This window comes from Indicator indicator, chromosome 18 (assembly GCF_027791375.1).
Source record: "Indicator indicator isolate 239-I01 chromosome 18, UM_Iind_1.1, whole genome shotgun sequence".
NCBI classification, from domain to species: Eukaryota; Metazoa; Chordata; class Aves; order Piciformes; family Indicatoridae; genus Indicator; species Indicator indicator.
This window is the reverse complement of record NC_072027.1, coordinates 1,098,470-1,125,717: the sequence shown is the minus strand read 5'-3', so window position 1 is coordinate 1,125,717 and position 27,248 is coordinate 1,098,470. Positions and strand designations below refer to the sequence as shown.

General features: G+C 52.0%; 1 protein-coding gene across 1 annotated transcript; it reads right to left on the bottom strand.

The window, feature by feature from the left end:
- Positions 1-588: 588 nt before the first annotated feature.
- On the bottom strand, positions 589-27,248 carry TGFBI (transforming growth factor beta induced). Its single transcript, XM_054389097.1, has 17 exons — positions 27,136-27,248; positions 22,936-23,034; positions 13,229-13,293; positions 11,779-11,936; positions 10,461-10,625; positions 8,796-8,942; positions 8,017-8,158; positions 7,294-7,506; positions 7,018-7,155; positions 6,449-6,594; positions 6,181-6,317; positions 5,545-5,675; positions 2,913-3,037; positions 1,679-1,781; positions 1,414-1,493; positions 786-810; positions 589-641 (listed from the first exon to the last, which is right to left on the bottom strand). Exons 1-17 carry the CDS (start codon positions 27,246-27,248, stop codon positions 589-591), a joined length of 2,040 nt encoding a protein of 679 aa, XP_054245072.1.

Sequence of the window (27,248 nt, the reverse complement as noted above, 5' to 3'; positions counted from 1 at the left end):
TTACCCAGGAGTGCTCAGAAAGCTGAGCAGACACAATTCCTGCCAAGGCATTCTGGCCAAAATGTCCCAGTTCTGGCCCTGCTTTGGAGGGGGTTTTCAGGGAGATTCCTGCTCTGGGAGCCTGGGGTTTGTAGTGCCCCTGGGTACCACTGGAAGCCTGGCAAAGTGGCTTGAGTTCAGCTCCTTTTGGTCTCCCCAGGGGGAACAGCACCAAGCTGAGCTCCTGAACCAGAGTGGGTTGTAGCACCTGCCCTCACAGGGACACAGCACCTGTCCCAACCACTGGGAATGGAAAAAAAGCCAAATTAGTGACTACTTAAAAAAAAAAAGAAAAGAAAAAAGAAAAGCCAAAGAACCCCCTCCCCCCCAACCCCTGTCCTCAGCCTGGGAGCATTAGGGTCACCCCCAATGAAGCTGGCTTTGAACTCTATACATATATATATATGGCTTTTCACTCTTCCTGACCACCTCCTTGGAAACAAAAATAACCTTCAGGGTGATATTTGGCTTTTAAAAACGACTTTGTCCCTCTCTGCCAGCCAGAGAGGAGGGGCTGGAGATGGTGACTGTGGCTGCTGGCGAGGTGGCTCAGAACCCTCCTGAATTCTTCATCCTGGCTAGCAGCCGGGAGTAGACAGGAGCTGCCAAGGAGAGGATTGAGTCAGGTGGGACACAGGCACACAGGACCTCCCTGCCCCCTCCCCTCCACCTGTGTTACACCTTGCCTGCAGCAAGACAACCAGGGACAGACAATGGGGATTACAAACAAGCCAGAGAGGTTTTACCTAGTCGAGGATTCCTCTGAGAAACCTGCAGGGAAGGAGAAGAGGAGGCTGGGATGAACACAGCAAGGCTCTGGCAGCAGTAGGGGCAGTTTGCATCTTGCTCTACCAATCCCTAATCTCAAACAGGAATGGATGAAGGTTTCATTGTTGGAGGCTGGCAGTGCCAGGGTGAGAGCCACAGTGTCTGCAGGCTCCAGGTTGCAGACTGCTCCATAGTTTAAATCACGAAATCATGCAAGAAGAGAGGATGGCTCATCCAGTCATGGAGTGCTTGGGCTGGGAAGGGCCCTGAAGATCAGCTAGTTCCAGCCCCCTGCCATGAGCAGGGACACCTTCCAATAGGCCATCTTTGAATCCTTCCAGGGTTGGAGCCTCCACAGCTTCTCTGGGCAACCTGTGCCAGTGCCTCACCACCCTCATGGGGAGGAGTTCCTTCCTAAGGGCTGATCTAAATCCTGTTTCTCCCAATTTGAAGCCATCACCCCTTGTCCTGTCACCACACCCCCTTGCAGGAATTGTCTTCCCACAGAACAGATATCTCACCCTCTTGGGGAGCTGAAGCTTTCCCAGTCACTGGCACCAAAATGCATTTTCAGTAGCTCTACAGTGAGAGGCTTTTGTCCTTTACCTTGGATAAGGCAGATGCCTGTTTGAAGATCTCTAGGGCAGGGTCTGCAGGCTCATCCCCTCTTTCTTGTGGCCTTGAAGCTAAGGGTGGGACACAGATAGCATTGAGATCCTCTCCCAAGCACACAAGCTGCTGCCTTCCATTGCCTTGGGCTGACAATCCCAACCCCCTTCAGCAGCCAGCAGGGACTGCCAGATGCTGCTGCTCCCTCCCCAGGCAACTCTGCTGGAACATGGCCCTAGGACATTTCCAGCCATGGACTCACCCTGTGGCTGTAGGACAGAGTTGATGGCATAAATCACCCCATTTGTGGCCATGATGTCACTTTCAGCCACAGGCTCCTTGTTGATATGGATGATGTTGTTTTTCTGGCCAGGGAAAGGAGAAAACAGCAGAGAATGAGAAACTTTTGTCACCAGAGGTTTGCAGTGCTCTCAGCAAAGCCCTCCCTTGGCATTCACTCACTCACTGGGTGCCACAGCTCTTGTCATTCCCCTTGCCTATTAAGGCCAATATAAAGCCTGAGCAGATTCCTCTGGAGTGCCTTTGGAGCCTGGACCTTCTCAGTGCACAGGCTGGGAATGCTGTCCTGTGACAGCCACCACCTCTGTGCTCACACCAAGGAGGGCTGTGGCAGTGGCATCACAGAATCAGAGAATCACCCAGGCTAGAAGGGACCTCTGAAGCTCATCCAGTCCAACCTCTCTGCACTCAGCAGGGACATTCTCAACCAGATCAGGTCACCCTGAGCCCTGTTGAGCCTCACCTTGAAGACCTCCAGGGATGGGGCCTCAACCACCTCCCTGGGCAACCTGTTCCAGTGCTCAACCACCCTCATGGTAAAGAACCTTTTCCTAACACCCAGTCTAGATCTACTCTAATTTCAAAGCATGGAGAGGGGAGATCAGGACTGGGCATGGGAAGAGCCTAGCATGCAGGTTGGCCAACACAGTGCCCTTGCAAACCCTGGCATTGCCATCTTTGTCCTGCATTTTCTTCCTCATGCACAGAGTGGGTCTTGAGTTTATTTTCTGAGAGTTATTTTTTTACCCTCAATAGAGGATTGGCCATTTTCTTAATGTAGTGCAGAGTTTTGAAATGAAATTATTCACCTAAACAAATCCTGCTGTGTGAAGGGAGCCCATGCAGGGCTCATTTTGGTTCCACTGGAAGAGATGTGTTAGCTGAACAAGTGATTCAGTTAATTTATTTATGCTTTTCTCCCCCCAACTCCCCATGGCTCAAGGTTCAATTTATAACAGCTCCTGGAAATCATTTACAATTGCTCTTCTGGGGAGACACTTGAAGCAAACCACATTTCAGAACTGCCAGCTTGCTGCATTGAACACATGACACTAGTCCCTCTGCTTCAGCCCAGGAAGCCTTGGAAGGGGCTCCCACACCCCCCAGCTGAGCACAGACACACTTTGATTATGGACAGCTAAGCAGAGAGCAGAGCCCTGCTGGCCACAGCAGCCCAGCCAAGGTCACTCACTCACCATACTGACTTCCAGTTTGTCTCCCTGCATGGACTTCAGCCTCACAAGGGCACCAACTGCACCACTCACCAGGATCTCATCAGCCACATGGAACTTGAGGAGGTTGGCAAGCTCCTTGGCATTACCTGGGGGAAGGAAACATTTCCCTGTGCCAAGCAGCAGCAGCACTTGCTGCCCATATTTCATGTGCTGGACTGAAATTGCATGGAAAAACCCCACCCTGATTTCCTGACAGTGCAAGGAACCAAGGGAAAACTGAAAAGCCTGGGCAGAAGCTCCTTGGCTGGAGCTGGTTAGGACATTGAGGCCATTCCTGTCAGGCAGGGCAGGGCTCCAGGGAGGGACACTCCCCCAGTGCCCCACCTTGCTGCGTACCAAACCTGCCCTACACATGAAATTCCTCTCTCTTGGGCTTCGAGTCCCTCATTCTCTCCCTGTCCTCACCATGGACCTGCTTCTGTTCTGCTTTCACATCCTAAGGAAGCCTGGGCCAGGGTGGGGCAAGAGCCCTGTGAAATCAGCAGCAGACAGAGCACTTTGCCAAAAGCAATGCTTCCAGCAGTGCCAGTGCCACTTGGTTGCAGCTGCAGCACTGCTGGGTGGGAAGGGGAGAAGAGCAGGAGACATACCACACAGAATCCCAGCATGGGGGAGCTGGGAAGGACCTCTGGAGATCATCTTGTCCAACCTCTCTGCTAGAGCAGGATCATCCAGAGTAAATCACCCAGGAGCACACCCAGGAGGGTTTGGAATGCCTCCAGAGAAGGAGACTCCACAACATCTCTGGGCAGCCTGCTCCAGGCCTCTGCCACTTTTTTCCTTATGTTTATATCGAACCTCCTGTGCTTCACTTTGTGTGCACTGCCCCTGGTCCTGTGGCTGAACACAACTGAGCAGAGCCTGGCTCCATCCTGCTGACACTCACCCTTTGGAGTGCTGGCCTGATCTGCTCCCCACCAAGGCTCTGCTCATCTAGCCAGGCTTTGGCACAGACTTTAAGAAGAGAAGCTGCTTCTCCCTCACCATCTATTTCCAGAAGAGGCAGTGCCATGCCCAGCACAGTCCAGCATCCCTCCTCCACCTTCTTTAGAGGATGCAGTGGCAGTGGCAAACCCCACAGCCAGAGCAAGGGCACAAGGTGGCCTCCAGCTACAAGCCCTTCAGCAAGGGAGGAATTCTCTTTCAGTGCTCAAATCTGAACCCGCTGAGAGCTTTTTTTTTTATCTTTTTCCATTACATTTCTCTTGAGGGTGGCCACGACTCAGCCTGCATGTCCTCACCATCATGATTCACTTTTTTTTTTTTCAGTCAGGAGAGTAAACTAAATATTTGTGTGGAAAAAAAAAACAAACAACCAAGAGGAACATCTGAAACGTCCACATCTGGGATGCTTCATCCCCACAGTCGTTTACAAGAGCTGCAAACCAGCTCTGCAGTGTTTATGTCTGAAGCAGCAGCCTGTGTGTGCAGCCTGATATCCCCAGTTCCTCAGCCCTGCACTTAAAAGGGCAAGCAGCTACCATGGGCAGGATGATGTCAGTGTTTGGTTGGGCTCTGATGACATGAGGACTCTGCAACTCCAATACCTGACATGGTTTCCACCCACAGCCAGTGTCCAGCATGAACAAAAGCAAAGCTCATGCTGCTTCTGCAGAAGACTGGCTGAACATTCCCAGCTCTCTTTTCACAGCCAGCCTGCAGGTCTGTGCTTTCCAGAATATTGCTCTTCATCTGTGCTGGGCTGGAATATTCATGGAATCACAGTCACACAATGGCAGCAGTTGGAAGGGACCTTTGGAGATGGAGACCAACCTCCCTGCTAAAGCAGGATCACCTAGGACAGGTCAGACAGATGGGTCCTGAAAGTCTCTAGAGAAGGAGACTGCACAGCCTCTCTGGGCAGCCTGCTCCAGGGCTCTGCCACCTTCAGAGTAAAGCTTTTCCCCATGTTGAGGTGGAACCTCCTGGGTTCCAGTTTGTATCCATTGCTCCTTGTCCTGCCACAGGACACCACTGAAAAGAGCCTGGCCCCTGTATCTCAACAGGTTGTGTTCTCAGGGTCAGACTGGGCTTCCTGCTCTGGCCATGCACACACAGGTGGAGCAACAGCTCCATCCTTTTCCTGCTTGGATTTTCTACAGTGTAACTTGAGGCTGAATGTGGACCATGTTTGCTGTTTGCCAGACTTCCTTGAGACACCCTGCCCCTGTGTGCTTGACAACCACATCCTCACTTCTCTCATCCCTGAGGAAGGCAGAGATCCCATGGGTTCCTCTGAAGACACCTGAGTTACCTTGCTGACAGGAGCCAGCACAGCCAAGTTAAAGCCATGGCAAGTGTGTAGCACACACCACAGACATCTTCCAAGCACGAGGGAAGTATAAACCCATGGCCAGGCTTTGTGTGAGAGTTCAGTGCACCACAGAACCCCAGCATGGTGGGGGGTGGAAGGGACTCCTGAAGATCATCCAGTCCAGACTCCCTGCCAGAGCAGCTCACACAGGAACTGCTCAGCCTCAGCCATGCACGCAGCAGACAGGGCCAAGGACTGAGACGTGGCAGGGAAGCTTGGCCACTCCTGCCCACAGCACAGCACCAGCACCATGCAGCTGTTCACCCCAGCAACACTCACCCATCAGCTTGTTCAGCTCCCCCTGGGGCATGGCTCGGAAGGCTTCGTTGGTTGGAGCAAACACCGTGAAGGTCCCTGGCCTGTTCAGGTTCTCTGTCAGACCTGCAGACTGGATGGCAGCCACCAGGGTGCTGCAAAGCAAGCAGACAGGGGAAGCTTCACCAGAAACAGCTTGGCTTGGGCTCTGAGCACACTGCATGTTCTGTGCAGAGCAAGACAAAGCTATGAGGGAAGCTACCATTGCAGAAGCCTGCTGGGCTCCAGCACATCAATCAACCACAAAGGTCATTAAGTGGGGAATGAGCCTGTGAGGTCCAACCAGAACACGTCAGAAATGGCAAAGGAACCTGGGAATGTTGACTCCTTAGAGTCCAAATGGTAGTGAGGAGACAGAGAGGTCTGGCCACAGTGCCAAGGCAGAATCTTTCTGTATGAAGGGAGACCACACACTCTTGGCTCACAATTCCTTCAAGGGTTCTTTGAAGTCTCACTCCTTATAATTTAGGGATCAGAGCATGGTTTTGATGCTCTTCCTATGCTAACAAAATGATATATAGTCATGACAACCACCCACAGGAAACAGAAACTGCAGCTCTCCTGCTCCTAGCTCTCACTGAGGAAGAGCAGGAAGGTCACCTGAAGCGATGGTCTGCCTTGAGGACATCCATCACGGAGCCAGACGGGGGGGTCAGCATTTTGTCCACGCTGAACAGGGTCCCAAACCTTCCTCTCTTGTCGTGGGCAGCAATGCAGGCGTTCTCAATGCAAAGGTTCTGCCAACAGAGTGCAGAGAAAAAGGCTTTGTTGGCACCTGCTTCACAAAAGAGGTCTCTGTCCCCCCCAGCACTTTGTGTCACAGACACCCAGAACCAGGCAGCTGCCTCCGCCTGCTGTGGGCACTTACGTTTCGGTACACAAACACTCTCAGCTCCTTGTCCCCCAGGGTCTGGAGCCTCTGTCCGTGGTAGAGGTATTTAGAGGAGAGCTGGTCTTTAACAATGTGGTTCAGAAGCAAGTTCTTCATGTTGCTGTCAACAACAGGAAGCCCATCTGCAACAAAAGGTATGGGAAGCAGCAGTGAGGGACTTAGGATGATCTCTGGGACACCAAAACCTGTCCCAGTACAGAGCACCTCCTACACCCCTTAACTGTACAGCTGAATGCCACTGCCTGTGGCTGGGACAGAGGATCAGAGCATGGTTTGGGTTGGAAGGGACCTCCAAAGCTCATCCAGTCCAACCCCCTCTGCAGTCACCAGACACATCCCCAACTAGATCAGGTTGCCCAGAGCCCTATCAAGCCTCACCTTGAATATCTCTAGGGATGGGACCTCAACCACCTCCCTGGGCAACCTGTTCCAGTGTTCCACTGCCCTCTGAGAGAGGGTTTGCACCCTGTGCACTGAAACTTGCCTGTTTGAGGTTGCTCTGTGGCCCCCACTGAAGGAAGGAAGGGACTCACTCCCCAGTTTACCTTTGAAGACATCATTCACTGGGGCAAGGAGGGTCACTCTCTCACTGCCAGTGAGATGAGAAGTGAGACCAGCTTGTCTGAAGAACTCTGTGGACTTGGAAACTTCAGATTCTTGTGCCAGCTCAAACAGAGTCTTAGCTGAAAAGAAATGCAGCACGTAGTAACCTTGCTGTAAAGGCAACCCACCACACATCCACAGCCTTTCCCTCCAGCACTGCCTTGGCTAACAGCCCACAGAAAGGGCACAGGAAGAAACGTGCAGAGAGGCAGCAGTACCTGAGTCTGGGATCAGCAGCTCATTGACAAAGTGCACGACACCGTTGGTGGCCAGGACATCCTTGTTGGCAATGATTGGCCTCCCATTGAGGGTCAGCTCTTCCCCACTGCAGCCCACGTCCAGAGTGGTTCCTTCCAGGGTCTCCATGGTCAGCCCAGCAATGATGGCCTCAGCACACATGGCTGACTTCAGGATGTGATGGTTCAGCAGGTCTGTAAGAGAGGTCTGAGTGAGCTAGGAGGTTACTGTAGCCTTTAGGGATCCTGGACAATGCTGAGGGCATCCCAAAAAAGGCAGAGTCACCTGGAATTGTGCTGATTTTAATTCAGCAGCCTGTGAAAGGGAGCACCTAAAAAGAGTAATTTTCATGCCCCTTTGCCAACTCCAGAAGTTTTTTGTGTGGTTATTTTGATTAGATGTCAGTTTTCTTGCACCCTACTGGACTGCTAGAAATCATCATGACCTACAAGAGAGCTGAAAGGGCTGCTTCAGCTCCCTCCTCCCTCTCTGGATTCCACTCCCTCTCCCATGTCTGCACATTTGCCCTGTCTGCATCCAGAGCAGTCTAGGCTGTTCAGGTTAAAAAAGGTGGACTCAAATCTGTTTAGTGTAGTTGATGACAGAGTGCATCAAGGAGCCATTCAGATGTCCTTGAGAAGGAATTCAGAAGAATTGAAAAATACTCTTGAGTGTCTCAGTGGGCTCAGTAAACAAGCACTCACCCCTCAGGGCTTCTGGATCCCCCAGGATCCTGTTCAGTGTTTCCCGTGGGATCTTCTCGAAGGCCTCGTTGGTTGGAGCCAGGAGTGTGTACTGGCCTTCACTTTCCAGCAGGCTGTTGAGGTCAGAAGCAGCCACAGCAGCCTGCAGAGAAACAAGGAGAGAGGGCAAAACACATTCAGCCAAAGCACAAAGGTCAGCAGCTTCGTCCAGACACACACCAAGGACCAGATTTATTAAGGCTTCTCTAATTTCAGAGGAGTCACCAAAACTCCTGAATGGCTTCTTTCAGCACTTTGCTGCCTTCATACATCTGACCCAGCTCCACAGTTCTCTTGTGCTCCAGAAATTTGCCCACAAGAGCCTTTCTTGGTATGACTGAGGGCTAGTTTGAATACCCTGATATGCTTGGAAAGGGTCATGGCAGGTCCAGTGAGTAACTCAGACCAGAGCCCACAGCTGGCCAGCTGCACTTTGTAAGTCCTTAACTCAGCCAAATAGCAAGGCCAATAAACTGATACTCAACAGATGGGAACTGCCAACATCTCCTAAGGCTAAGACTGGCATGGAAGAGAGAGGAGACAGCTTACATCTCTCTAGTGATGTAAGCACCCAGCAGTGGCAGGGTGACAGTTATGAACCCCTGTCTTGCTTCTCTTCTAAGGCAAAAGAACCCAACACTGGGATTTTACCAGTGGCCTTAGAGCCACAGCACCAAGGCACTTGGCAAGAGCATCTCACTGGGAGTGGGATGATCTCTAAGGAGCCTTGGAGGACTCACCCGAAGGGTCTCCAGGCTGTCCTCAGTCTCAATGACCTGCTGGATGGTGTTTGTGGTGGTGGCAATGACCTTGTCGATGACGTGCACCACGCCGTTGGTGGCATGGTGGTCAGCTTTCAGCAGCCGCGCACAGTTCACCGTCACGATCTGCAGGGGCAGAGAGCCAGGAGGTGTGGGGAGCAGCCACACAAGGGACAGCAGCCTCTGCTGGGGGCCCGCTTCAAAGGCAGCCAGCACCACAATGCTGAATCAGCAGGAGCAGAATCATAGAATCAGTCAGGGTTGGAAGGGACCACAAGGCTCAGCCAGTTCCAACCCCCCTGCCATGGGCAGGGACACCTCACACTGGATCAGGCTGGCCAGAGCCTCATCCAGCCTGGCCTTAAACACCTCCAGGGATGGGGCCTCAACCACCTCCCTGGACAACCCATTCCAGGCTCTCACCACTCTCATGGGGAAGAACTTCTTCCTCACATCCAGCCTGAATCTCCCCACTTCCAGCTTTGTTCCATTCCCCCCAGTCCTGTCACTCCCTGACACCCTAAAAAGTCCCTCCCCAGCTTTCTTGTAGCCCCCTTCAGATACTGGAAGGCCACAATAAGGTCACCTTGGAGCCTTCTCTTCTCCAGACTGAACAGCCCCAACTCTTTCAGTCTGTCCTCACAGGAGAGGCGTGGTTTCCTTGTAAGAAGCCACAAAGAGTGAGGATGCTCCCTCAAGAATGGCTGAAACGTTGCTTGCTCAAAGGGCTCTGGAAACTGTCAGTGTTTTTTTCTACTCTGCACCAGCAAGACTGAAAAACAGGAGAAAGACTAAGCAGCACAGAATCATGAAATGATGGGGGTTGGAAGGAACCTCTGGAGATCATCCAGTCCAACCCCACTGCCAGAGCAGGATTGCTCAGAGCAGGCTGCACAAGACAATATCCAGGTGGGTTTGGAATGACTCCAGAGATGGAGACTCCATCACCTCTCTGGGCATCCTGTTCCAGTGCTCTACCACCCTCAAAGTAAAGAAGTTCCTCCTCATGCTTAGATGGAACTTCCTATGCTCAAGTTTGTGCCCATTATCCCTTCTCACTCAGCACCACTGAAAAAAGCCTGACCCCAGCCTCCTGACACCCACCCTCAAGGTATCCATAAACATTGAGAAGATCCCCCCTCAGCCTTCTCTTCTCCAGGCTGAAAAGCCCTGAGTCCCTCAGCCTTTTCTTCATACTAGGAATGTTCTAGTCCCCTAATCATCTTTGTAGCCCTTTGCTGTACTCTCTCAAGCAGTTCCCTGTTTCTCTTAGAACTGGGGAGCCCAGAACTGGGCACAGTACTCCAGATGAGGCCTCACCAGGGCAGAGCAGAAGGGAAGAACCTCCCTTGACCTGCTTGCCACACTCTTCTTGATGCATCCCAGGAGACCACTGTTCTCCTTGCCCACAAGGGCACCAACACTTGGGCAAGATATAGAGAAATGTGGGCAGCTTCCTTGCCACACCATGACAGAACCATCTCCCTCAGGAATATCCCTTCCAAGATCCTTCTAATCATGAATCCTACATCAAGAGCTGTCAGCCTAAGCACTGGAGAGTGTTGGAGGTCCAAGGAGAGAGCAGAAGGTGGAAGGCAGCAGAGAAGCAAGCCCAGTGTGGGTAGGTTAACAGAGCTGCCTTACCCCGTTGGGGTAGTGGTGGATCTGGATAGGCAGGTCCTGGTACATGGAGTTGAGCGTGGTGCCATGCTTCAGGTCATCTGTCAGGACCCTTTTGTTCACCATGTGGTAGCGGAGGGCGTTCAGCAGCTCAATGTTAACGTTGCTGACCAGGGAATCCAGAGTTTCCTGAAAAGCAGGAAAAGGCAATTTCAGCACTGAAGGAGGCAATCAAGGCAGTTGTTAGAGAGAGTCAGGAGCTCTGCCTGCACCCAGGCTGCTTCCAAGGCCTGTGTGAAGTGATGCACTCAGCCTAAGCCATCTGTGTGAATGAAGAACTGAAATTTCATCAGGCTTTATCTTTTGCCTTGCAGCAGCCCTGGCACCACTCAGCCTTGGCAGACAAAGGGATGATGGCAGCGTGGGATCACTGCATCAGAGGCAACAAAAGGCATCACTCAGGGCCAAGGGACATGACACCAGGAGACCTTCCTCAACAGCATCCTCCCTGCAAGGGGCTCTGCTGGTGCAGGTTTGGGCTAGCAGCTTGATGGTGGAGATAGCCAAAAAGATGCCCCCTCCCTGTCCCAGTAGTTAGAATCATGGAATCATAGAATGCCAGGTTGAAAGGGACCCCAGGGACCCTCTGGTCCAACCTTTCTAGGTAATAACATAGCTCAAATGAGATGGCCCAGCAGCCTGTCAAGCTGAGTCTTAAGCCTGCCCAATGTCCATGTTAGTTGTCCCTGCTTGTTTGAGGACAAGTGATTTAGATGTGGGATGCAGCTGGATAAGGGTTGTACAGTTAGGACTCATCCCTGTCCAGAGATGCTCCATGAGGACTGGAGTTCCATCAGGACAGTGGTGAGAGTGTCAGGAGTGGAAGATAATGTAGGTGTAACTGAGCAGAGGGGCACAGTGATGCAGAAAGGCTGCAAGTTTACAGAGGCTCCAGCTGGGACTGGCCGCTTGTGTAAATTATGAAGGACAACCAGAGTGGTAAAGTAAGAGTTAACCAGAAAAGCCCAGAGGGAGGAAGAGCCTCTTGCTGAAGGTCTTACTGCAGTCTCTAGTAGTAAGAAGCAGAGAAAACTGAGGGAGGAGATTTTTACATCCCTCTGCTGCAGAGAGCATCCACAGCTCTCTGGGGCTGGGTCCTTCAGAAACAGTTCTGGAGCTGCTGGAGCAGTGCACGGATTCCCACCTCACAAACTCTCAGTCCTTCCCACACCAGCACTGTGACTGTTCTACGAGGGTAGGGCTGGATCCAGCCCCCCTGCAGAGCTGGATCTCTGCTAGAGCAAGCCAGAGAAGAGGAGGAAGAGGAGGAATGCTGCCTTACAGCAGACAGGGAGGCCCAGGCTTCATTGCTGGGGGCAAAAATCGTGAAGCTTCCAGGTCCTTCGATCTCTGGCCTGAGGTTCGACCGGTCAGAGTAGAGCTGCGTGGTGGCAGAGCCAACAACCCCCAGGGTCTCATAGATGTTGGAAAGTGGCAGAGCTGCAAGAAGAGAAGGGTTACAACCCCAGCACAGCCTCCAGCCCTCCCACACTGTGCTGAACCACAGCACTGCTGCTGCTGAGCACCCCTGGGGACACAAAGTGTGTCAGGGGACACCTTTCTGGTCATTACAGGATGATAGAATGGCTTGGGTTGGAAGGGACATTAAAGCTCATCCAGTTCCAACCCCCTGCTGTGGGCAGGGACACCTCCCACTAGCCCAGGCTGCTCAAAGCTTCATCCTGGTCTTAAACACTTTCAGGGATGAGGCATTCACAATTTCTCTGGGCAACCCCTTCCAGTGTCTCACCACCCTCACAGTAAAGAACTTCTCCCTGATGTCCAACCTAAATCTGCCCTGCTCTAGTTTCAAACCATTGCCCCCATCCTGCCACCACAGGCCCTTATAAACATCCTCTCCAGCTTTCCTGCAGCCCCTTCAGGTACTGGAAGGCTGCTAGAAGGTCTCCCCAGAGCCTTCTTTTCTCCAACCTGAACAGCCCCAACTTGCTCAGCCTGTCCTCGTAGCAGAGGTGCTCCAGCTCTCTGACCGTCTTTGTGGCCCTCCTCTGGACCTTCTGCAACAAATAATCACAGTCTGACAGCTCCAGCCTCAGTTACAGCAGCACAGCCCAGTATCTGCTGCATTTCTGCAGGTTTAGATGGAGCTGCTCTGTACTTACAGGGAGGTGAGGCAAAAACATTCATTGCTTTCACCCCACCCTTCCTTGCTTTCAAGGTTTTCAGAGCTCAGAGCTGGCAGCTCACCACTGTTCTTGGTTTCCATTGAGCCATCCATGTGGCTAAGTGGGCAGCATCAAACTTTTGCAGAAGGAAGTGTTGAGAAAGCAAAAGCAGAAGATGTCCCAGCTCTCACCCCCGCCCATGGCTGCCTGCATTTTCTCCTCAATGCACTTTTGCTCAACTCTTGCCTGCCAAAAGAAAGCTGAGCAGGGACTGGCAGAGCTGCCTGCTCCTCCAGCACCCCTTTTCTGCTGCCTTCCCAATACAGCTAGATGACTGGTTGGGATGAGCAGCTCCCCCTGGCCCTCCCATGCCTGCTGAAGTTTCATTCTATCCCTGGTTTTACATTGCCTGGGATCTTCTGCATTGTTGGAGCAGCTCTGGCACTCAGCTGGTGCTCTGCCCAGGCCTCTCTCCACTCATTCATGGCAATACTCTGCACAAATTGCAGAAATCAGATCCACTTTGAGTACATTTCTAACTTTGCTAGGCAGCTGTGTCACTTGAGGAAGCCAGGGGGAAAAAAAAGTAGTCCAAGATGTTTTTACCAGCTGGGCAGCCTTTTTCTCCAGGAACCTTTTCATATCCCGGGCAGCACTCGTAGCTGATTACTCTGGAACAAGAGAGGGACACAGCAGATTAACTGATGGCAGCTCCCTGCTTTCTCTCTGTTCTCCACACTTCTGTGTCCATCCATATTTGGTGATGTTCCTCAGCAGGCTCTCCCTCCCTCAGAAACAGAGAGCTGAACAAAAGACAAAGCAGAGTTTTTATCTCCCCCAGGGTGGCACCTTGCCAGCTGCTCTGCTGCTCTGCTCTGTCCTTCCCAAGCCCACCCTTCCCAGGAGGATGGACAAGCTCTGCATAGAGCTGGGCTCACAGTCCCAGCAGACAACCTGCTGCAAGTGCTGCTTCATGTGGGCAACTTTCCCCCAGGATCTGGGGATCTCCTCAGCTGCCTGCAGCTGTCACATGTCATCTTTGTTTGGGCAGGAGGCTGCTGCAGCTCCCCTTCAGCTGCTTCCTCACACCAGCCAAGCACTGCACATTTCATAGAGTCACATAGGAAGGGACCTTAAAGATCATCCAGTTCCAACCCCCCTGCCATGGGCAGGGACACGTCCACTGCACCAGGGTGCTCAGAGCCTCATCCTCTTTACTGGACGTGGAGGGTAACATTGTAACTAAGGGTGAGGAGAAGGCTGAGATTCTAAATACCTTCTTTGCCTCCATTTTCAACAGTAAGGCAGGAGGACTTCAGGATAACTGGCCTCCTGAGCTGGTTGATGGGGTCAAGGAGCAGTGTTGTACTCCTGAAATCCATGTGGAATTAGTTCGAGACTTGTTGAGTCACTTGGATATTCACAAGTCCATGGGACCTGATGGGATTCATCCTAGGGTGCTGAAAGAGCTGGCAGATGAGCTGGCCAAGCCTCTCTCCATCATTTTCCACCAGTCCTGGCTCACTGGAGAGGTCCCAGAAGACTGGAAACTGGCCAATGTGACACCCATCCACAAGAAGGGATGGACAGAAGAACCTGGGAACTACAGGCCTGTCAGCCTGACCTCAGTGCCAGGGAAAATCCTGGAGCAGATTGTCTTGGGGGCAATCACTGCACACCTGAAGGATGGCCAAGGAATCAGGCCCAGCCAACATGGATTTAGGAAGGGCAGGTCCTGCCTCACCAACCTGATCTCCTTCTATGCTCAGGAGACCAGCCTGGTGGACGTGGGAAAGGCTGTGGATGTAGTCTACCTGGACTTCAGCAAGGCCTTTGACACTGTCCCCCACAGCAAACTCCTGGCCAAGCTGGCAGCCTGTGGCTTGGACAGCAGCACTCTGCGCTGGGTTAGGAACTGGCTGGAGGGCCGAGCCCAGAGAGTGGTGGTGAATGGTGCCACATCCAGCTGGCAGCCTGTCACTAGTGGTGTCCCCCAGGGATCAGTGCTGGGCCCCATCCTGTTCAATATCTTTATTGATGATCTGGATGAGGGGATTGAGTCCATCATCAGTAAATTTGCAGATGACACCAAGCTGGGAGCAGGTGTTGATCTGTTAGAAGGTAGAAGGGCTCTGCAGAGGGACCTTGCCAGGCTGGACAGATGGGCAGAGTCCAACAGGATGGCATTCAACAAGTCCAAGTGCCAGGTGCTGCACTTTGGCCACAACAACCCCATGCAGAGCTACAGGCTGGGGTCAGAGTGGCTGGAGAGCAGCCAGGTGGAAAGGGACCTGGGGGTACTGGTTGACAGCAGCTGAACAGGAGCCAGCAGTGTGCCCAGGTGGCCAAGAGAGCCAATGGCATCCTGGCCTGCATCAGGCATAGTTTGGCCAGCAGGAGCAGGGAGGTCATTGTACCCCTGTACACAGCACTGGTTAGGCCACACCTTGAGTACTGTGTCCAGTTCTGGGCCCCTCAGTTTAGGAAAGATGTTGAATTGCTGGAGCATGTCCAGAGAAGGGCAACGAGGCTGGGGAGAGGCCTTGAGCACAAGCCCTATGAGGAGAGGCTGAGGGAGCTGGGACTGTTTAGCCTGGAGAAGAGGAGGCTCAGGGGAGACCTCATTGCTGTCTACAACTACCTGAAGGGAGGTTGTAGCCAGGAGGGGGTTGGTCTCTTCTCCCAGGCAACCAGCACCAGAACAAGAGGACACAGTCTCAAGCTGCGCCAGGGGAGGTTTAGGCTGGAGGTGAGGAGAAAGTTCTTCACAGAGAGAGTGGTTGGCCATTGGAATGGGCTGCCCAGGGAGGTGGTGGAGTCACCATCCCTGGAGGTGTTCAAGAGGGGATTGGACGTGGCACTTGGTGCCATGGTTTAGATAGTCATGAGGTGTAGGGTGACAGGTTGGACTTGATGATCTTTGAGGTCTCTTCCAGCCTTCTTGATTCTATGATCCAGCCTGGTCTTAAACACTTCCAGGGATGAAGTATCCACAGTTTCTCTGGGCACCCCTTCCAGTGTCTCACCACCCTCACAGTGAAGAACTTTTTCTAATGTCTGATCTAAACCTATCCTGCTCTAGTTTCAAACCATTGCCCTTTGTCCTATCACCCCAGGCCCTTATAAAAAGTCCCACTCCAGCTTTCCTGTAGATCCTCTTTAGGTACTGGAAGGCCACAATAAGGTCTCCCTGGAGCCTTCTTTTCTCCACATCATTACACCTCATTCTTGACCACCATCAGAAGGTATTTGCTTACTTATAGCAAAATCCACAGCACCAACCTGAAGGGCATGGAGCATCCCTGGGCTTGGATGCAGAGGCACATGGGATAGGCCCTGCAAGGACAAACTTGTCCAGTGGTGGCAGGTCCAGCCATGGGCACACTGCAGCACATCCATCCTTGCTGGCACTGGGTACCTCCATGGGAACACCCTCAGGGCAGCAGGGTGGATGTGGCAGTGCTGAGTTAACTTGGACTCAGTGACCTTAAAGCTCCTTCCAACCTCAGGGATTTTATGGTTTCCTTCTGGTTGGCAGCCACCATTTGCAGCTCCATGGGGAATAAAAGCAATCTGCTTCTCCAGGCTGGCCAGTTGATGGCACACATGCTGATATTAACAGGGGTGGGGGAAAAAAGGGAAGGAAGAGACAAAAAATCATCTAGAAGCTTCCCATGTGTTGTCACAGGGAGTTCTTTCACCTCTTGCTCTTGTGCTAGGTGTGAAAGGAGCAAGGCCATCTGGCTGATGGGGCAAGGCAGAAAGGGGAGAGCTGCTCCTCCTAGAGCCAGGTCTTTCCTCTGGGCTCCCAGTTGGATGTGAGGTGGGCAGGATGCTGTGTGCCTGAGCCTCAGCTCCCTCATGCAAAGAGAGAGGAAAATCCTCCAGCTGCAGAGATTTGTCATCATTTGAACACTGCTAACAAACAGTGGAAATGCCTGGGGTTTAAGAGGGAATTCTTCAGGGTAATTAAGAGCCAGTAAGTGAAACAAATACCTGCTTTGCTGGGACAGAGGCAAATAAATTCTGTGTCAGGGTTTCCTAAGAGAATTACAAAGCAAACCCAGACTGATTGTCTAGACATTATATATTCCATGTGGGAAAGAGTTTGCCTCTTCCTTTGACTCCTGGAGATCTTAACACCCTGCTGCTCTGCTCTCCCCAGCCCCCGTGTCTCATGGTCATTAGAAACACTTTCTCCCCCCCCCCTTCCTTCCCCTACCTCCAGTTTTCCCTTTTTTTAAACCCAGTCTAGACAGTTCCCTTGGTTCAGACCTGTAATCAAAGATGAAGAGCTGATTGAAGAGAAATCACTCCAAAGTTCAGCATAAATAATTCCTGAGTGCTGATGTAGGCTCCAAAAGGCTCATTTAGAGACTGGCCAGAGATGAATGAGCTGTGACTGAGGGGCAGGATGCTGATGCTCACAGCCTGCAGCTCAGGGATGCCCAGGAGCCTGCCAGAGGGGAAGGGCACTGGGAAGGGAGGGAGGCACCACACTCTCTGCTTTGCATGGCTTTCATGGGCATCTCCAGCTCCACCCCACGAGGGATGCACCAAGGGTAGCAATGGGGCCAGCTCCACTCCTGCAGGGGCACCTTCAAGCCCCCAGTCTCACTTGCCCACTGAAGGTGTCCTCCCAGTGTCAGCTGGGATGCATTTTGCATGCCAGCATTTCGAGCTGAGTGCCAGAAAAGCTCCCAGGTGAATACAGGGGTGCTCAGCCAAGTGTTTGCACCCACACAGCTGAGAGCCAAAGTCCAGCTCCAGCCCCTTGCTGTTGTTAAAATCCAGCTCCAGCCACTTGCCTTCCCATGGCTGGTGGGCCTGGGGGAAGCACAAGAGCATCCAGCACACCCAAAGGCACATCAGCACCATTCAAGGGGTCACCTGGAGACCAGCACAGGGCATCCTCCCAGCTGGTCCTGCAGCTACTCCAGCCCTCAGGAAGGAGCAGCACAACCATGGCTAAAGCTCTGCCTCACTCATAGGACTGATAGCTCAATGCTGTGGCACCCTACACATCCACATGGGAGGAAGGCTGCTCCCTTGGCAGGGCCTCCAGCTGGGTCAGAGCCACAGTCTGCAGCCCAGGAAGGACAACATGGCCAGGGGCAAACAGCTCATAGGAGAAAAAACTGAGCAGCTGCCAGCCACTGCACCAGACAGAATGATGGTAGGGGATGGAAGGGACCTCTGCTTTGGCAGGATCCCCTAGGGCAGGCCACACAGCAACACCTCCAGGTGGGTTTTGAAAGTCTCCAGAGAAGGAGACTGCACAACTTCTCCTGGCAGCCTGCTCCAGGGCTCTGTCACTCACAGTAAGGGAGCTTTTCCTCACGCTGAGGTGGAACCTCCTGTGTTGCAGTTCGTGCCATGACAGGTTCTGCATAAAAGCCTTTTGGAACTGCTAAGTCCATCCCCACTGCTAGTGTCACAGAATCACAGAATCAACCAGTTTGGAAAAGACCTCAGAGATCATCAAGCCCAACCCATCACCTGACACCAGCTGACAACTAAGCCATGGCTCTCAGTGCCACATCCAGCAGCTGCAGGCCCCTTCCCTGGAGCAGGGTGGCTGGCAGCAATGTGGCTTCAACAAGCAATGCCCTCCTACAAGGAGCATTTGTCACCCACTCTGCAAGTCCTCTGAGCACAGCTTCCTGCCCTCCTCACTGAGCCATTTCAAGCCCAATCTGCAGCTTTCCAGCCCTTGGTTTTGAAACATTCCACTGAAATGCCTCTCTGGGTCTGGCTGCAGAAGCAAGCTCCCTGCCTTTTCTTAGCCATTGTCTGACTGCTGCTGCATTCTTAGGACCCAAAATTAAATTTTAAATGCATTTTTCAAGGTAATAAAAATAAGCTTAGGCATATAGTAGTGAATAAAGATCCATTTGTAATCATTTCCTGTAATAAAACCCATATGTTTTGGGTTTGTAAAATAAGTGCCAGAGAGGCATTTTTTTTTCCCCTGAACTGAGGAAAGTGCATCTGACAAGAAGTTCATTTAAAAGGGGGGAGGGGAAGTAATGGATTAAGGGGTGACTTACTGCCACTAGTTATCCCTCCATAAATTATCAACCCCCCAGTTTCTGCAGGCTGTCTTTTCATTCCCAAGACAAAAAGGTGCCTGGGGATGCATTCAACTGCTACCCCAGTTCTAGGAGAATGAGTCCAGTGCTTAAGGGGAGGTAGAAAAATGTAAAACCCCCACAGGCAGAGTGATGAGAATATACTAAACAAACTATTTCTTTGGCTCTGGAATAACTAACAGTGGGAAATGACCTAATTACCAAAACAATCTTGTTTCAGTCCTCATTAAAATCAAAGCAGTGTCAGACTCTTTGCCAACTGTCTTATCTCACTTAATCAGCAGTGATAAAAAAATGTACATAAAGCTTCTATTTAATTTCTCCTTAACTCCCTATTTCAGCAAAGAGAAGAAAAACAAGGGGAGGGAAAGCAGATAAAGAGGGAACAGTCTTCTGGTGACAGGAGTTGAAATTTCTGTCACAGAATCACAGAACACATCAGGCTGGAAGGGACCCTCGAAGGTCATCTTGCCCAGCTCCCCTTCAGTGAGCAGGGACAGCTCCAACTAGATCAGGGTGCTCAGGGCTCCATCAGGTTTGACCCTGAATGACCACCATGCACCTCCAGCCCCAGCAGAGCACTCCAACTCTGTGGAAGATCATAGAATCACCCAAGTTAGAAGGGACCTCCCAAGGTCACCTACTCCAACCCCCCTGCAGTCAGCAGGGGCATCCTTCACTTAGATCAGTTCACCCAGAGCCCTGCTGAGCCTCACCTTGAATAGCTCCAGGGCTGGGGCTTCCACCACCTCTCAGGGCAGCCTGTTCCAGTGCTCCACCACCATCATGGCCAAGATGCTGCTCAAGAGGCAAGCCTGCAAAGCCTCCCCCACCCCTTTCTGCTTTACTGCATTGACTGTTTCTGGTAAGAGCTCTGGAGCACCTCAGAGGGGCTGCTACACCCCGGGGTGCCTGTGAGTGCTTTCAGCCTGTGAGCAGTGGCCAAGGAGCGATGCACCTGGAGACAAGACTTGAGATGACTTTCCCTGCTGCTCCAGTTGCTCTGCACCTACTGATGCAGGATGTGATCATCCAAGAAGGAATGAAGTCATGCTACAGATTTGCAGCAGTTTTCCTGCCTTCCTCACTCAGGGCTGAATTTCTGTGCTCTGAGTTAGCTCTGCAGGAGCTCAGCTTTTCTTCTGTGCAGTACCTGGTGAGGAGGTCACCTCCCTCCTTACTACCTGCTTGAAACAGTGTTCAGAGGAGGAAAGAAAATCAAAGAAGTCCAAACTGCCTGCCTAGAGCCAGGGGTTTGCACCTGGGCACAGTCCTGTGCAGCCTGCCATAGGTGAACCTGCTCTGGCAGGGCCTTGGACTGGCTGATCTCCAGAGGTCCCTGCCAGCCTCTGCCATTCTGGGCAATTAGCAGCCAGGCCTAATGTGAAGCAGGTGAAAGAGGCCAAGCACCTCCTAAGCCAGGACTGTTCTCACAGGTGGGAAAATCTTTGTAGAGGAGGAGAGAAATGGCCATGCTCAGCCAGCTCCATGATCCTCCCTGGGCATCTTCCCTTGGCAAGAGGAGGACCAAGCTTCAGGAGATGTCTTTTGACTACAGATCCCAAGCAGAGGCTGGATCCATCTGGATGCAGTGATGAACATGCCAAATCCTGCCTCTTTCCTAGATTTAAAGGCATCTGGTATTGGTAAAACCTCTCAAAACAGGCCAGTTTCAAGGGTTTGTGCTGAGCACCACTACCTGTGCCCACTGATGAGCTGAGCACAGCATAGCTTCAGGCCCCTGGCACTGGTTTAGCAATCTGAGGAGCAGAGGATAATGCACCATGTCCTTTATGGCCCAAACACCTCCTGATTGCTTCCGTACAGCATCCAGTGGGAACCGTCCCCAGCAAGCATTTGTAATCAGAGCTATCTGGGGGTCCTCTGGAAAATCTGAGTCAAAGCTAATGCCTTTTGTTGTGCACAAGCACTGCTGAAGGGGAAAGGCTCACGAGTGACTATGGGGAGAGCAGAAGACAGCAAGAGGCATTGTGGAGATGCTGCAAAGGGCAGTGAGCCACTCCCTGTGTGCTGGAGCAGGATCTCCTGGGCTCACAGGCAGGCTGGTGCTCTGGGTGCTTTCTCCTCAGTAGTGCATCACTGGATCAGACACTGGGTAAAAGCAGAGACAAGGAGGTTAGAAGGGATCACCCCATCTCCTCCTGGGCAGTCAGGAAGCACTGCCAGATGCCAGCTGTTCCTCCTCCTTCTGCAGAGCAGTGGACGAGTTTCTCTCTGCCAAACACAGCTGCACCCCTGGGCTACGTGGGGTGAGGTTTTCATGTGCTCCAGAGCTGAAGGAATCTGTGGCCCTTCAGTGACTGTTACAGCAAAGCTATCCCACATCCACAGCTGAGTCATGGGGGGGGGCGGGTTTGGAGACCTGCTAAACTGCTCTGTTATCAGAAGAGGCGCTGATGATACCATATTGTCATGCATCAGCCTTGCCCATTTGATGTCAAAAAAGCCACTCCTTCGCCAGGAACAGAGCCTGAACTCTAATCACCCAAATGAAGTCTCCTCAGACTTGGTGGCTTTGTAGAATTAAGGGTGGGGTGTGTTGTGCTTTACAATATTCCTCTGTGCTTGTTCCTTTTTTCTTTTGGCTGTAAGGACGATTGGACACCAGGGACAGCACTACACATGCTGACTGTGTGGTACATCCTGCAGTAGAGCCTCCTGAAGTGCAGAATTGTTCTCTTCCAGATGAATTCATGAGCAGCAGGTTGAAAGGTCAAAATCTGTGCACAGCCACAACTCCTGGTTTGTCTCCCTCCTCACCATACCAACACCAGACACACACACAACTGCTGGTGGCTAGCCAGCATATCTAAACCAGTGAAGGCAACCAAGATAAAAGCTTATCACAGCTCCAGATCTCAGCCTGCTGCCCACTGCAGAAACAGGAGTTACTTGTTCTGCAGTAAAGAACAGCAAGTTCTTTGAGATCTAATCACAACTGACACTGGAGTGTGGCACAAACACAGGAGATAAATTTCTGCTTTGTGCTCCTCTTGACCTCGCAGATCCAGGCCCTAGACCTGGCTCACAGCTCTGCTCCCCACAGCCAGCACCTCTGCACTGATACTGGGATAAAGAGGGGAGTCCTGAGAAAGTGGGGGGCAGCAGATGTGTCTGAAAGCCCAGTTTGGTTTACACCAAGGAAAAAGATTCTCTGCTCCTGCTCTAGAGCCTGGCAGCCAGTCAAGCAGAGCATACTCTCAATTATCTGCTGACTGCATCTCTCAAAAGAATGTCCCCAGGCTGCTTACACAGACACTTCATGCAGCAGCTACTTGAGGATTATTGTTTGCAATCCTAAACGTGGAACTGCTCTGCAACTCTAATTAACTTTCCTGGTGGAGTCTTCAGAGAGCCCTGGCTAAAACTGACACCTCTTGCCCTGTATTTCTCTTTTCCCTTCCAAAGCAAACTCATGCAGATGAATTTTACGTTCTCTCCAATATCCATCAGCTCTGGGTTGCTTTTTATTTCTTTTTTCATTTTTTTATTTTAGCTGGGCAGCACTGAGCCTAGCATGGAGAGAGAGACACAGCTAAGTGCTAGAAAACATCTGGCAGACACTTCATCAGAGTGCTGAGAGCTCTGCAAGTATAGATAGAAATGCAATTAGAATAAACCATCGGGGGCTGTATGTGTGTGGGACTTTCCAGTCTTAACATCTAAGTGCCTGAGGATCTCCACTGCCAGTTGAGAGAATCACAAATATTGCTTAGGGAGTAAAAGGCTAAAACACTTCTTAGGGAGTAAAGAGCTAAAACAATTCTTAGGGAGTAAAGAGCTAAAACAATTCTTAACCCATATGCACACGAAGCTCACACCCTGGACTGTGATGCTGCACCATGTTTGTCACACAGAGCGTGGGATGACAGGTGCTGGAAGTCACCTCTTAAGATCATCCAATCCAACCCCCCTGCCAGAGCAGGTTTACCTAGAGCAGGTTGCACAGGATGGCATCCAGGTGGGTTTGCAGTGACTCCAGGGATAGAGACTCCACAACCACCCTGGACAGCCTGTTCCAGGGCTCCACCACCCTCAAAGTAAAGTTTCTGCTCATGTTTAGATGGAACTACCTGCATTCAGTTGGTGCCCACTGCCTCTTGTCCTGTCACTGGACACCACTGAAAGACTGCCCCCCACCCAGACCCACCTCCACAGCAGGGTCTCCAGGGATGTCCTGGCTGGCACTTGGGTACTTACGTTGATTTCCCACAGATCTTCCTCTGGTACCACTGCTTGCAGTTGGTGAAGTATTTCCTGTTTGTGCCAATCAGCTTCTGCACTGCACACACGTTGGGGCTACAGGAGAAAGCAGAAGAGGGTCTGGTAAGCTTCCCACCTCTCAGTGTTGATCCCCAGCTCAGAGCCAGACCCCATCTGACAGCACCCTAACCTTGAGAGCTGCAGGTCAGCTTGCCCAACCTGAGTACACAGCATGCAGGGACTGTCCCCTTGAACCTGGCACTGGTGTGGCTGCAGCTTGAGTGCTGGGCTCTGTTCTGGGCCAGGCTCTGCCCCCTCTGGTTTCAACACACCAGACATGGCAGCACAGACTGACACTGGCTCTGTCAGCCCACAAGGTACCTTCCCAACCAGCTCCTTCCCAACCAGAGGAGCAGATGGTTGGCATGACAAACGTGAGTAGGTGCACTGAGAGCTGAGTGCAGCCTTTCAGCTTTCTAAGAAGTGGTATCAAAGATGTGGTCAAGCAGGAGCTGGGGGTTTACTTGCTGCTGGTCTGGCCAGCACAGCATTTCCCTGATCAGCCTGGCTCACCAGCAGTGTGATTTGTGTCCAGCAGCCCCGACCACAGATTTGGGCAGTGCATAATCAATGCATGAGCAATGATTTATGGCTTTGTGTTGCAAGACCATTGGCTGCCTCTGGGTTTCAGCCAGAGGTGTTGCAGATTCCCAGGCAAGATGAGGCTGCTCAGTCCAACTGAGACTAGGTTCCCAACGCCAACACCATAGAATTATTTTGGTTGGAAAAAAAACCTTTCAGATCATCAAACCCAACTGTTAACCCAGCACTGCCAGGTCACCACTAAACCATGGCCCTCAGCATCAGGTTGTGGCAGCAGCACCAGAAGTATGCAGAGTACTGGCTGCCAGGAAAACAAATAATTAAACAAAACACAGAACTCATCACTTTAACCCATCAGAAGCACTCTGCATCATCCAAGGCAGAGTCTTCATTTGCACAAAAGAAGCTCAGGAAGGGGTCTGGAGGTGCTGGTGTAAAGGTCTTCTTGTTGATTTGTTTAGAACAACAGCAGCAGCCTGTTTCACACTGGGTTTGACCAAGACACTGCCCACTTGCCTATCAAAATTAACAAAAGCAGAGTTTGCAGCTCGATCACCAAGTCCTCCTGTGGCCATCCTTACTTTTCACCAGCGTCCCACATTCATCTCCAAAATGGGCCAGCCTGTCCATCATTAGCATGAATTAAAGGTCTCCTATATGTCGGCTAACTCCAGCGCCAGCCTCAGCAGGAGCCTGGCTTGCCTTCAATGAGCCTTTGTTGATGTGGCTGCCCCAGGGCTCTGTGGAGGCAAGATCCGACCCTGCTGTGGCCCTGGCACCTTCATCCTGCCCCGAGGGATAAAGTGAGGACCTGTGCTCACCGTTTGCCTCCTCACTGCCACATCCAGTAATGATAGTTTTTTTTCTATGTATAAAGTGAAGGACAAGTAGAAAGAATCATCCGCCGGGGGGGTGGGGGGGGGGGGGGGGGGGGTGAAGTTAGCAATCAGAAAGCCAAACGTTCAGCTGGTGCAAACTGGCCCAGGCTCAGCCTGCTCCACGCCAAATCCTCCCTTAGAGAGACGTTTGTGCTCTGACTCAGCCCACCTCGGCTACCCTGGGCCCGCCGCGCCAAAATCTGCTTCCAATTACATCGAAATTCCAAACCCTGCCTCGATTTCAGCGTCTGGCTGACGGCAGTGGACAATCCCTCTAATATTCATCCTGACAAGCCTGGCTACTGCAGGACTTGTTTGATCATTTCCCCTGTATCCCCAGGAGCAGCCTGCCAAGGAAGCCCTTGCGGCACAGCGTCGAACCTGGAGCTGCCTTTCTCCCTCCTCCCGACCTAGGACCGCAGCTCTGCGGGACTGCTGCTCCCTCCTTGACTTATGGGGAGGGGAATCCTTCCCAGTTTTACCTCGGGGTGGAGAAATCCACCCCCCTCCCGCCCCCCCTTGGGCAGTGTTATCAATGATTCCCACAGGAAGGCTGTAGTAGCAGCTCCCCGCAGTGCCTGTTCTGGTCCTTTGCCCAGTCTGGCTTAAAATGAATTTGTCAACACTCTCCCCTCTCCTCGTTGGAGTTCATCACCTCTGCCATGCCGTTCCCAGCCAGCCGCGCTGACTCAAGGATAAAACTGCCTATTGTTCCCTTTCAGCTGAAGCCTTCCACTTGGCAGGCAGCAGCTGGGAGCTGCTGGGGCAGGGGCTGCCCTTTGGGAAGGGGCAGGGAAGTGCAGCATCCAGCGCATGGCCCCAGCTACCTGCCCTGACGGCACTCATGAAGCTCCCCAGCATGGCATAGTGCCCGCAAAGCCAGGTAGGTTTGGGAAGTGCACTCCTAGGTTTTCATCTTCAAATGCTAGTGTTTCTTGCACACCTCTCAGCTGCTCTCTCTGATTTGAGCTGATTCACTTAAAAAAAAAATAATTAAGATATACAAGGCTTGCTGCAGAGCCAAGCCCTGCCGCTCAGCTCGCCCTCGGCTCAATAGGAGCATTGATGATGTGGGGGGATGCTTGCAGCAGAGAGAGTGGCAGCCCTGGTGGTACATCCCTCCTGAGCTCCCCCCTGCAAGCCAAACAACCCTCCTCACATCCAAAAGCTTCGGGGCTGCTTTTGTGCCGCTGTATCTCTCTGGCAGGTCATTAATCAACGGTCAAAAATCCAGTTATGTTCGGAAATTAGCTCGGTATAAATCACTCCATCAGAAAGGGACCAGTGAGCCGTGTGGCCGTGGTCAGCCACGCTGGGTCCATCCCGACGGAACTTCCCCTCCTCTGGAAGCCCTGGCATACTGATTCCTTGCATCTCCCGAAGATCCCAGGCACTGGGCCACACTCACGTCTGCCCCTGTGCGTCTGTGGATTGTACAGGGAGTAACAACAGGCTTCTCTCTGCAGAGGAATGCACTGATTCACACCAGGACTGCCCCAGTTTACCCACCCGGAGCGAACTCCTGCCTCAAGGCTCCCGGCAGAACCGGGTATTTACTTAGTGTCAGCCCAAGCCCCGAGCAGGACTCTCAGTATTTGTACATCTGTCGCTGCAATTCGCTCATTTTTCAGATTTTACAAACAGGCATCAGCTCAGAATTGCCTGCAGGACTCTGTACCTGATCAGACATAAACAGCAAACCCCTTTTCGTAAAGCCTGACCTGGATCCCTGCCAGATAACGTATCAAATGGCAGCATTTAAGGCTTGGGGCTTTAAGAGCATTTCACAACTCTGCCCTCAGCAATACGTTTAACTGAAAGCTGCAGCTCAATCAGTGTCACCACCCTGAGAGGCAGAAGCCAGCAGAAAGGGCTGGCACCTTTTCACCCTTCCTAATTCCCAGTAAGTTTTAACAACAGTGGGAATAACTGAGCACTGGGTTGGTTTTCTGCTTATCAATGTCCACACTTTGTCCTTCCAGCAAGAGATGGTCCTCATGCTTTTTTCTATTTTTTCCTTTCCTTTTCCCCCATTTTCTTCCCCCCCTTAACAGGAAAAGGCTGATAAAAACTCATGGAATGGTCTAAAATTACATCAGAAGTATTAAGCATCCTGAAAGAAAGGAGGGAAGTCATGAAAAGCGGAAAGAAAAAAGTTGTTTGAGGATGGAAGAAAAAAAGTTATTCGGGGATGAAAGAAAAAGTTATTTGAGGATGAAATAAAAAAGTTTGAGGAAGAAAGAAAAAAAGTTATTCGGGGATGAAAGAGAATCACAGAATAATAGGTTTTGATTGGAAGAGACCTTTAAGGTCATCGAGTCCCACTTTCAGCAAAAAAAAATAGTCGGGGATGAAATAAAAAAGTTATTTGAGGAAGAAAGAAAAATGTTGTTTGGAGGTGGAAGTAAAAAATGTTATTCGAGGAAGAAAAATAAAATCGTAATCCCAGGCAGAAGGCCCAAAACGTCACCCGAGGAAGCCAGGACCCAGCCGGAGCCCCCCGTGTGCTCTGCACCACTCCTGGGCTCGGCGGCGGCTCCGCACCCGCACAAAGACCCCGACGGCGGTTCCCAGAGATGGGCGAGACAGCCACCGAGCTGCCCCCTCTGCCGGGGCCACTCTTTCCTACCAGGATTTGTGCGAAAGTAGGGGGAGAAAGTGTTTAGTCCCCCTTCCCCTCCCGTTCGTCCCCTGTGCGGGGCGGAGAGCCGCTTACCCGTGCTGCCGGCCGCGGAGCCGGCTGTGCTGCAGGACCTGCTGGTACGGGGATTTGGCGGCGGCGGCCAGGCCCAGCGCCAGGGCCAGCAGCAGCAGCGGCGGGGAAGCCAT